General features: G+C 39.1%; 1 protein-coding gene across 1 annotated transcript in view; it reads right to left on the bottom strand.

Moving 5' to 3' along the window:
- Positions 1-9,865: 9,865 nt before the first annotated feature.
- LRRC1 (leucine rich repeat containing 1) overlaps positions 9,866-12,165 on the bottom strand; it is a 69,033-nt gene continuing 66,733 nt past the window's right edge. Inside the window, exon 14 of the mRNA XM_079297687.1 lies at positions 9,866-11,087. Coding sequence (XP_079153813.1) covers positions 10,929-11,087 — 159 coding nt within the window. The 3' untranslated portion in view covers positions 9,866-10,928. The remainder of the gene's footprint in view (positions 11,088-12,165) is intronic.

Raw genomic sequence — 12,165 nt, 5'->3', positions numbered from 1 at the left:
CTTTGAATCCTGGCTCTAGGGTGAATTTACTCTGAGATGCAATGAGGAGCTCACAATGTCACCCTATGCTTAGCTAAACCATGAGGGCTTGAAAAGATAATTACACAATCAAAATACATCCACCAAACAAAGCTTCAGACAAGTTTGACTGCAAAATGTAGTGATGTCTTCCAGCTATCAGTTACTCCTGGCAAAGGGTTAAATTAAATTCAGACACGATACCCAAATTCTGTTCATATTTTAAGATGCTTTTCTTATATTTAGCTGGGTTTTGCTCCTTAATTTGATGGGTTAAGGTCAAATCAGATCTTCGTATTGCCCAAATCCTTCTATCTTCCATTGGCAGTAAAACGATGCAGCAAACACACATCAACACCTCTGAAAATAAACCCTGTAAGTGTTTTCCCAAGCTTGGAAGTTCAATACCAAAATAAAAAGCAGTGCCATTACCTTGAACAGCTGTGCAGAACCCCACTGGACACTTTATTTTTCAATCTATAATGGCACTTTCCCACAATCTCTTTTTGGTTGGGATGGAAAGAAGCATTGACAACCCCAGGGAAAGCATATAAGGCATGATTGCTTCCCATTTTCACTTAAAAGGGAATTAGCTTAGCTTTGACTCACATAATACATTCACTACCTTTCTTCTCTTGAGAGAGATTTCTCTTTACAGTGCCAGGCTGACAAACCCAGACATATCTGCAGTGCTGTGGGTGCCAGGGAAGAAGGCCATGAGCAAGAGGCAGGACTGTGGGTGGAGGAGGGGGCACACCAGCAGCACTCAAGGGGCCAGGAAGGAAGCAGAGGTCCTGGAAGAGGAGCAGGATGCCCAGTTCCTCCCTCATCTCCCAGCAAACATCAGGAAGAACCGTGAGGAATGCCCTGAAAGGGAAAGGCTGACAGAGTGCAGTCACCACCTCCTTTTCCCAGGCTGGGACCAAGAGGACACCAGGCTGCAGCAGGTGACAGACACCTGGCAGGCACAGGCTGGAGAAACTACAGCAGGAAGGGAGTCACTGACAGCATCCTGGAAGAGCATCACCCAAAATTAACATGCAGTGGAGGAGCACTGCAACCTCACTTTCCTACCATCCATGGTTAGGGAGGTGCTGAGCCCCAAGTGCTGCCAACAACCTACTTATCTGGAAGAGATGGGGGAGCTTGGTAACTGGGAATATATGTAGGAGTAAAGTAAAAAAACATGTCTCATCATTGCTCAGGTTACTCAAACTGCAGGATTAACTGTACTCTTGAGGGTTGGATGGATTCATTGCAAGCAAATTGAAGGAATAAAACATTGAACATAGCTCTGTACCCTCTGAACAAACAAGGACATGAGAGTTTAAGCAATGCAGGTCCCACAAACCCAAAGTGCTATTCTGCACAACAGTCTGAGCAGCAATAGCCTCTTCATAGATACACATTGTCTCTCCCAGTTCTAAGACTACTTACATCATCAGGATCCTCGAGCTCCTCTGCTTCTTGCTCAGGACTGATCCTTCCTTCTCTCCATTTCCCATTAGCAGAGCTGAATTTGTACAGGTTACCACCATGAAAACCTTCCCTTCCTTTCAACGAGGCCCAGCGAGAGCCCTGGGAGCTCCAGTTGTGGCCACCATACAGCTTAGGAGACTTGGGAAGCCACTTAATAGAGTCCTGAGGGAAAGAGAACATTAAAAAAAAGGGCAATGAATAGATTTTAAGACAGTGATTGAGGTATTTAAGCATGGAAACTGCCTGGCAAGTTCCGGAAGGTATTTTAGATTCCAGCAAATACTTGTTTCCCTTTTATTCCTCTAGAAGTACTTCAGCCCCACAGACACACTTTGCCAGTTGATGGGCACTACTGGTGATACAAAGAGCAAGCAAAGGCTGCTGAAAACAGTGGAAGCCTTTAAGAACTTATAAGAGCATGGGACCAAGCCTACCTTCAGCATGGTAAAGAAGAATTAATGATCGACAAGTCTTCAATAAAGTGTACTATTAAGAAAACAAACAAGAGTACTTAGACCCTTAGTAACAGTCTCATCTCATAACCTGAGTTTAAAAAATTTATTAAGTCTTCATTATTCATTAAATAAAATGTTTCATTTGTTGAATGGTACCAATAGAAAGCACAACACTTAATTGCTCCTGTAAGGATTTCTGATTTTAAAAGGGATTATAGTTTGGTTATCCCAAAATGTCCATTACTTATTTACATCCAAAATACTTTACCTTTCCCACATGTTTATACATGACAAGTTGTTTCAAGGTTGCCTACCTACCTAAATTTCACTGAATTTTAGAACTAATTTTTAAAAACAATCTTTAAATCTCATTTCTGCATTTTCTTACAGTGATACAAATCCAGTGGCAAAAAGCAGTCTGATGCCAAACAAGTAAGATACATCAATTGAAAAAACAAACAAAAACAATTTTCAACAAGCTTGTGGTAGAGTAATCAGAAGCACATAGTGGCTTTCACATGTTTTAGCAGGTATTCAATTAGATTTAACAGTTAACTTTCCATTTATTTTCCTTTTTAAATGCAGAAGAGTTATGTTCACAAACACAAATAGATATGTTGCTGCTACCAGCAACCCAAATGTCACCATCTCCATTAGATCTCAGGTAGATAAAGACAAGGAAATAGGACAAGACTGTTCATGCTGGACACACTGATTCATCTTCAGCTGCCAAAAAAGGTCGTTCCCTTGGGATTCTTCATTTGCTTTCAGTTTTAGGATGACTGAAAACGCTAGGAAATGGAAATGAACAGTATCCCAGCCTGTCACTGATAAACATTATAGACCTTTCTGTGATTCTTGAAAAGATGATAACCCCATCACAGGATTATTTGTATTATACAAGGGAGGTGTGATTGGCCTTTTCCTGCAGGAAATTTTCTTCTCTACCACATTTTGAACTGCATTGACCCTCAGTAATATCACTATTTGCTGATAAATAGCCTGTATTTCTGGTTATTCTAAACCACATTGCTCAGGACACTGGAGTTGATTGCCAATTTAGTTGATCAATGGGAAAGCAAGACAAACAAACACAACACAGCAGTGGCTCCCTTTCCTCTTGACAATCCAAAATGCAAGGCAGTGTATATCCTGATATCCTTGAATAAGGAAGCATGGCATCCTTAAACAGAAACTCTGCTTTCTGTGAATATTAACTAGGGGGATAGCAATTCTATTCAGACACATAAACAGTACACTAGGTGAAACTGTTTGCTATTGGCTTGGACTGTTGTATTTCAGAATAGCTAGTGTGACATTTTCAGTGTTCAGGGGACTTTGAGACACAGTTTAAATCCTTGACAACTTTTAAGCCCATTAGGAAGTCATAAAGCAATTTCACTCTAAAAATAAACATGGGTAAAACACAGTGCAGCATTTAACTTCTTCCAAGAAAACATCTCATTCTTAATTGACCCTGATTCCTAATCCTAAACAACAGCTTCTCAAACTCAGTCTGCCAAATCCTGTAAAACCAGTAGAAGTCTATTCTCTTAAAGTAACAGACAGAGATTTCAAATAAAGCTTACACTGACAATCCCTTCATCATTTTAGGCACACATCGGCTGCAGTGGCAGCCTCCTGTTTGCAAAGGAGCACAGTGATGAACATCAGTGCATTTTACATCCCTGTGCCCCCTGCAGCTCAGCTGGGAACACAGAGCTACAGGGCACCCCTGCTCTCTGTCAGCCTTCTCCTACAGCAGGATGCTTTACCTGTTTGACACCTGTAACCCAAGAAATTTGAGTCTTTAATATTCTTGATCTACAAAGTAAAACAGAAACAACAGACAAATTCTGGTGAAGAATTTTCACTAGGTCTACACAGTACTGTGGACAGCATTATTTTTATGAAAGCAGTTTCATGATTTGCTTGTATCAATAGCAAAAGATGAAACTGAATGGAACAACTAGAAATGCCTTTTAGTCTACATTTGCATGTACCTGCTATATGCAAAACACCACAAGAATTATACTTCCACAAAGTAAAATGGAGAAACCAAATCAATTAATGCTACTGCTCTGAGTGCAGGCTAGAATTATTTTGCAAACAAATCTTAATTCCCAATTGTTTTTTACAACTTGGTCCTTTTTAATGAAAGAAAAGGGAGAGGGGTGGAAATAAGATGGTGAATTCAACCTCTCAGTCTGATTTTTTTACTGGATTCTGTTTTCCCTGCCAAAAATAAAATCAATTCCTTATTCTGATGTATTAATGAAATACATAATACATAATTTATATAGCCAAGAAGCTTCCATCACCCCTCAAGGTCATTCAGGTAACAGACAGTAGATTACAAAAATGAAGCTGTCTTAAAAAACTCCCAGTAATTTATTAGGTCATTCTCATTTTATTAAATACTGTAAGACCATGCTTTGAGATAGAAGGCTACAGACAAACATCCTAATATGAAGAAGTCAGTTCTCCTTAGAGAATTTTACAGACTATAATTGGTCTTCTTACTACACATGTGAAGTTTGGAAGTTCTTTCTTGTCTTTTATATATGAGGAAGCTAAGACCTAAAAAGATTAAAAACATGAATGGTTTCAGTCATTAGCAGTAAACACAAAGTGAGATGCAAACAGATTTACATTTTCTTAAAAGTAACTGGAATAAAACAAAGAAGGAAAGAAAAACAAAGAAATTCTGTATTTAGAACTTTGAGCTTCATGAGTATGTGGGCGGTGTAACACCGTTGTTTTGTCAAAGCAGAAGTGTTTGGAGGGAGAAAATATTTATCAGCCTAGCAGCTATTATGTTCCATGGAAACACATTTTTCTTCTCCCTTCACTATTAACGAGCCTAACGGATTGGTAACAGATCATTTTGCTTCAGTAATTCACCAGCAGGTCAAGTGACGTTTTTACCTCCTTTCAACATGTTTTTCATCTTTTCAAAGGCAGTCTCTCCAGAACATAACTACTGCTCTGCATCATACCCCTGCAGTTAAGAGGACAAATTGTTCTCATAAAGCACAAGGTGTCTATTCTGGTAAGATCTCACTAACAAATACCCCAGAGAATGAACTTCCTCAGGAAACAAAGGTGTGCAAATGCTGTGTATCACCCTAAAACATTCTGGTAAGTGAAAGAGAATCCAAAACAGCCTAACAATAAAAGCCAAGATATGAAAGCCACTCATGTCTCTGAAGCACCATACTGAAATCACAGTGAAACACCTGCTTACAGCCACAGCCTGATCTCCACTGGCAAATGGAATCCACTTACCTAGAACATTTCAATGGTCATACACCAGCTACTACAATTCAACTCAAAACCCCAAACACACATTCTCACCTATTTTTCTATTTAAAGATGATTTGCTTAAATAGCACAATTATGGGAGAGAAAATGGTTTTAAAGATACATTTTCTGAATGAAGAAAATGAAGAAAAGTCATCAGTAGTATTCAAACAAACCTTTTTTTGTTAGTTATTTTGGATTTTGTTTTGGTTTTAAGTTGCTTAGTGGAAGTCCAGGATGCCATTAACAAACTATAAAGAAATTCACTCATGTTTATAATCATGTAGTCATGATCATAATGTTTAATGTTCCAGAAATATGGGACATCTCCTATGAGCAACTTCAGAATGATTTAAAGCAGCCCATTTATTTTAGAATTGAGTAAAACTAGCAAGTTATTTAGAGTGATTACAGAATCACTGTTTCCAGCACAAGCACATTCCCACAGCTTGCCCAAGTTTGCTTCAGGAGCAAAAGAAGTTAGGACTTTGAACCGTTTAATTAGTTTTGTGTCCAACTAAAACTTCCTCTGCATTATACTGGGGATGCTTACAAACTGAAATCCAAGCTGCTGATGCTTTTTGGTATTTCCAAGCTCTGTGTGCATCTGTGGATTTTGAGGAAAGTTACTGCAGTCAGCACTGGTGTTCCACAGTGAGCATTGCTAATATTTTGTGTTTGGCTGTCACCAGCAGCTGCACAGCAGAGATTTCAGCCAAGACAACATTCCCCAGGACAGATGGGCACATCAGAGGAAGAGTCAAAGGTTACTGTACATCAGGTGTCCACTTCCTGGTTTTAATGTCCAGGATGGTTTGCTGAAACCTTTCTCTGAAACACCACTGAGGAGCCACACAGTTCTCTCCATGGACAACAGTGATGCTGTATTTTCAGGAGAGGTCTCTCCTGGAAAAAGATAAACTACTTGGTAAGATCTCAAAATAACAACAGTATTTAGAGGCAAACTCCCTGAACAGGTTACAAATTCCAGACTGCCATGAACCCTCACAGCTCACAGTCCAGCTGCACTCATGGAGCTCCTTCCTCCAAGTGCTCTGCTCTGGCACAACCCATGACTGACCAGCCCACAAGAACTGCACAAGAGGGAATAAAACAAACAGTGTCTCCAACACCCACCAGAAGAGGAGACAGGATGGCTCCAGCAAAGCAGCTCATAGAGTTCTCCTCAAACCAGGCACGTGCTACTGACTTTGAAAAAAAAAAAAATCACATTCTTCATTCAGCCGGTGGAATGATGATTATAGTCCTGACTTGAAAATAAAAGACAGAGGCACTGCCCCTCTGAAAATTTCACAATTGCTTCAGGAAAAAGGGAACACCCAAAACAATTACTGATAGACAAGACCAGCTTTTGTCATATTCCCTGACAGCCACCCAAGCACAGAAACAGATTTGTGTGTTTGTCAGAAACTGAAGATGGGAAACACTCTTATCAAGTCAATTGAAAAACTAAAGTAATTTTATTTCTGGAGTCAAGGCAAAGAATGGCGGTGAACTCTCCATTAGCAAAAGGTCTAGACATTTCTGATAAATTGTGTGATTCTGCCTCAGTGGCAGGCAGACATTTACAGCAAACCTGAATATTATCAGCCAACATACTAAAAAATGCACTTTCAATAAAAATAAAATTTAGCGTCACTACTCTCTCTTAAAAGCAAAAATTACAAGTTCCAAGTAGTGAAACCTGTTAAGTAACTAAGCAGCAGAAAGCTGCTCATCCAGCACCAGTAAAGCATCAGTGCTAGACCAGAAGCAGGCTGAGCAGGGCACAAACAAGTCACTAGCTGGAAAGAACAGCATTATGTAAGTTTCCAGTACATGCTTTCCTACAATACACTGATTATCAAAAATATGGAACTTCAGCCAGAAAAATAATCTCAACACATAAATTACATGGAAGTTGTGGGAAAAGCCTGAAGCAACACAGACAGGATGGAAAAATCCACTGCTACACTAACAATGGGTGCACAAGAGTGCCTTTTTTCTTATTATTAAGACTAGGAATTGTGACTTTGAATAAAAAGAACTTGTATGCAGTAACTGGCAGGTTAATATTAAATCCACTCCACCAGTACGGTCAGTTGATTTTCCCTGGTTACCTGTTTACAGCTAGTGAAACAACATGCAAATTTTGCAGCCTCTTTGCATTATACCTACCTCTTAAAAGACAAAGTAAAGTAGGAAAAGTTTATAGAGAAAAAAGTCATAATCATATTCCCTACTCAGGCTCCTCCCATCTGTAGCAAGAGAAAAAAAAAATAAACAGAGTGGGCAGAGAGGGCTCCTGCTTTCAAGGACAGACACTGCTTCATCAGAATACATGCCATCAACTCTTTCTGGCTATAAAACAGTTAAAACTGCCTGCAATGTTATCAGTGCTGTTGGGAGGAGAAGGGTACTTCAACCACTCTATAAAATGGCACACATGGATCACTCAAGAGATGAGAGGGACCTCTGAGATCTAGACTGATGGAGGTTTGAGCAAATAGAATGGGCATGCAAGTCACTCTGAACCAGCATTAGGAGGAGAGAGAGGGGAGCCACTTGTCTCTGTTTGCACAGCAAGAGTCCAAGCATCTCGTCAGCCCTGAAAAACAAGACTTCATGTGCTCTTAATCCATACCACCAGCATCTGTTGCCATACCCCAGTGTGTACCCTGGAAATTACACTTACTGCCAGACTCAAACACTGTACTCACTACCTTGTATACACCGCTGCACTACCTGCAGCACAGCAGAATCCCAAACTGCCTCACAAAAAAGCATAAACAAGTAAGACACAGTGCTACACAGAATTACTGCAGAAGTCTGAAAAATACATCTCCTCCTTTATCTCTCCCCAGATACTGGCTGAAAAAACATAAAAATCCAGATTTCCACTACACAGGTTAACAAAGAAAAGAGAGATGGCAGTGAAAAGCAAGGAATGCCAGCACTCCTCTGCAGATAGAAGCAGGTTGGTCTGATAATGGACTTCAGCTCCTCTAACCACTCATTAAGCAATTGTTGGATTCTAGTCTGAGCTCAATTAATTTTCTTTTACAATTAAGTGGAGGCAAACACCTTCAATATGCAATTCACAGCACCCATCTTTGACTGAAATGACCACAAGGAGACAATACCAGGCACCCTTGGGTACAAGAATGTGAAACTGTCCCAAATGAAGGCAACCAGCCCAGATCACCCACTTATTTACCTGTAGCCAGAGAAACCACAATATTCCTTCCACTATTACAAAAACAATTTTTTTTTTTTTTAAATCACCCAAGTAAAAAATACTGAGTGCTGACCAGTTATTTTGTGCCAAAGTGGATGCAGCAAGTAGTGCCTGCCTTGTGGTGAGTTTGTGGGCTGCAGCAGTGTCCACGAGCTGGAATGTACAAAATGCAAGGGCCGAGGCACACAGCGAGTATCACAGAGCTGCAACAAGATTTGCATCTTGTTCTGACTGCAGCAGGAGGTGCACAAGGACAATTAATTATTTTCATCTGGTGGCAGGTCAGGCAAGGCCCAAATCCAGGCTTTACACATTCATTTTGCTGATGGAGCAGACACTAAAAACAAAACAAGCCACAGCCTCCAAATGAAAAACTGGCATCACAGTCTCTTGCTGCCTTTGGCTTTTTTAGGAACTGTCTTTTTTAGGAACCTCTTTTCATCTCAAATGGGTTGCTGTTTACTTGGACTCTGGGTACAGGGTTTCCTACATTTTTAAACTTTTCTTGTGTCGATTCCAGTAAGTATTTGAAAAAGAAAATTCTACCCAAGGCCAAAATCAGCTGTAGCAAAACCAGATTTTCTTTTTGGTTTTATTTTAACAGCAGCTTACCAAGAATAACCAGAACTCTCCCTTGGGAACAATAAAACTGCACTACCACTAAAGTGACCTAACACCTACAAACCTCCAGCACCCTCCTGCAAAAGACTGTCTTGAAGTTTGAAAGAGGAATCTTTGGGAACAGAAATGAACACTAACGTGTTTTGCAGGGTTAGATTTGAATACTTGTAGATAGCTTGAAACACCTACTTGTTCAGTATAAAAAGACAAAAAAAAAAAAAAAAAGCTTCAAATGAAAATTTAGAGTTAAATTAAAAAATTATCACATATTGTAGATAATTCATTTGAACACAAGTTATTTTGACTTCCCAGATGTCTCCTTTTCTGTCTTCTTTCAGATACCCTCATACAACCAACACTTACTGGAAAAAAAGGTTCAGTAGTAGGGCCATGGTTAGCCACACAAAACTTCAGGTCTTTCATTTGTTGAAATTTGGGTTCATTGCATTATCTAACATTAAATACATGACATTTTTGCTCTGCACCTTAAGTCCCTGTACTGAAGCAGCCAGTGGTCTTTGTTTGCTCTTGGCACATACAGAACTCAGAGACATCAACATCAGTCTTTATGAGCTTTTGTTATTTACTGAATTCAACTCAGTTAATACTTACCTTTATTAATAAATCAGAATCCACAGATTCAGTAAGACCTTGAAATCAGCATTGGACAACTGAAGTGCAACACAGTAACAATGATAGCACTGATGTATAGATACTTTAATTGCTGTTTTAATGATACATCACATCTACCGAAGCTTTTAAAGATGTTTTTATTATGGTTTTATAAATTTTTATAAAACCACCAAAGCACTTTAAAGAATCATGCTTTCTTGTGTAATACATAAAACTAATTCCATACTGTGCTTCTGAAAGTCTATCGTGCTGTTTTTCAAGTTATTTTACAGATGGCACATTTAAAAAAAAAAAACAATGGAAGCATGAATTTCTAGTGACTGCAATGCAACAAGGCATCCAAACCAAGATGTTTCATTACAACTAAGTTAAAGTGTGAGTGCATTATGTAATAAACAATAGCTGATTGGTCATTTAATCTTAATTCTGTTTACAACAAAACTAACATTTGTGCTTCACAACCTAAGATCCCATAATAAACATAAGTTCTCTGCTGTAAAATTCCCAACAAATTACTGTCCAAAAAGAAAAACATATCTAAAGCAGGAGACCAAATCTACTCACTTTCCTCAAGAATTTCTGTATTTAAGACCAATATGACATACCAGACACAATAAGGCACAATGGGTGGTACAAAGAAATGAATACAGTTGTCCATGAAGCTTGTTCTCTTCCACAAATACTAAAATATGTACCGCTCAAGATAAATTTTTCTCTTAAAAATGAAATACATCATCTTGTTATGAAAGTCCTATACAAAAATTTAAAATTTACACCATCTGAGCTGCCAAAAAAATAAAAAAGTGTATCGATTTCCCACAAAACTATATTTCTCACCAGCACACCCAGCCACTGGGAAGAAGAAATCCCAGCACTCTGGAAAAGAAAAGCATTATTTCCCCTGTGTTTAAGACAAAAATATTGTATTCTGCATACAGTAGTGTATTACACTTAAAAAAGCCTAGGACTATTAAAATTACAATATTGATTTGGAAATTATTGGTTCACTGCCTGGATGAAATAAGGCACTTTCTTCCAGCAGGCCGCACTTTTCATGTGTATGGAGACGATGAATCAGGTTCTGGTTAAGAACAAAAAGGGGCTCAGTGAGGTCCCAGGAGACGACAGGAACATTTCAACAGCAGGGGAAGACACAGGAGGTAAAACCTGGAGATGAAACTCTACACAGAAGTGGTCACTCTGTCAATGGCATTATTGACCTCGTTTTTGTTTGAATCCAGTCCTTTAGCAGCATTCATATCATTCCGTAAATTCTCCACTGTCTTTTTCATGTTCTTTAATTCTCCAGGGTGTGGAGTGGCTCGCCTTAGAAGTGTTCTCTAAAAATAAACAGTGCAATAAGTGGTTTTGCCTTTGTCTCTCTGCAAAAACAACATACACTTTCAAGGCTTCAGCATTCACATACCAAATATTAAGTATCAATTTTTTTCCTTTTTTTCCCCCCTTTTCGTTTACAAATTATGATGCTCTGTGCTAAGCATTGCTTTAAAAGCTGCTTGTTTATGAAGACAGGGAAAGAGATTTTAAGAAGTCTCTGAGAACATATTTTGTCCCCTTTTGGACTATTAATTTGAAAGCCACTCAAGTGAAGTACAATTACAAGTCATGAAGTGAAGATTCTTTCATAACTATACTTGGGGATTTTTTTCTCCCCAAAACCATACAAGTGATTGAAGATCACACTTAAAACATCCATCTGATTTTGAAAGAATCCCACAAGATCTCTTTACAGTTTTAAAGAGTGTGGAGCTCCATTTGCCTTTCATCCTCACCACACTGTCTGGTTCTCTAGTTAATTGAGAACAAGCACCTTGAGAGGAAGAAGGAGATTTCTCTCTCACTTTAGAGAGAAGAATGTATATCACTGTGCTGAAACCTTTACAAGGAAAACAAGATTCACAAAAACTCCAGTTAGCATCCAGGCTGGAGACCAACAGAACACCACAAATGCACTATACATGTAATACATGTATGCATGCAATTACTTTTTAGTGGCATGCATGTAAACTGTGCAGAGTACAGCAGAACTGATGACCCACAAGTGGGTGCTTTGGTCAAGACTGCTTTAGAAATCTGCCCTTCTTCCTCCTCAGTAAGATCATGAACTTTTCCCTTAGGAAGGCTTTTGCCTCAAATCAGGCAAATCAAGCACTTATCTTCAACACCTGAGCCCTCACTACCCTGTGGACATTCTTGGGTCTGCAAGGTTGTTAAGCAGCATCATTCTGAACTCCTTATCAAGCCAGTGAACCATGCCCCTTACAAGACATTTTGTTTCTGCTGCTTTAGAGTAAGCAACTACCTTACTTGTTTATTTCCAAACTAAAGTAAGGGTTTTTATAGTCACTTTTTAAACTAAAACAATCCAGACAGTGCCCTGAAGTATCTCAAGCTGAG

The sequence above is a fragment of the Erithacus rubecula genome, assembly GCF_903797595.1.
Source record: "Erithacus rubecula genome assembly, chromosome: 2".
NCBI classification, from domain to species: Eukaryota; Metazoa; Chordata; class Aves; order Passeriformes; family Muscicapidae; genus Erithacus; species Erithacus rubecula.
This window is presented reverse-complemented; position numbering and strand designations above follow the sequence as displayed.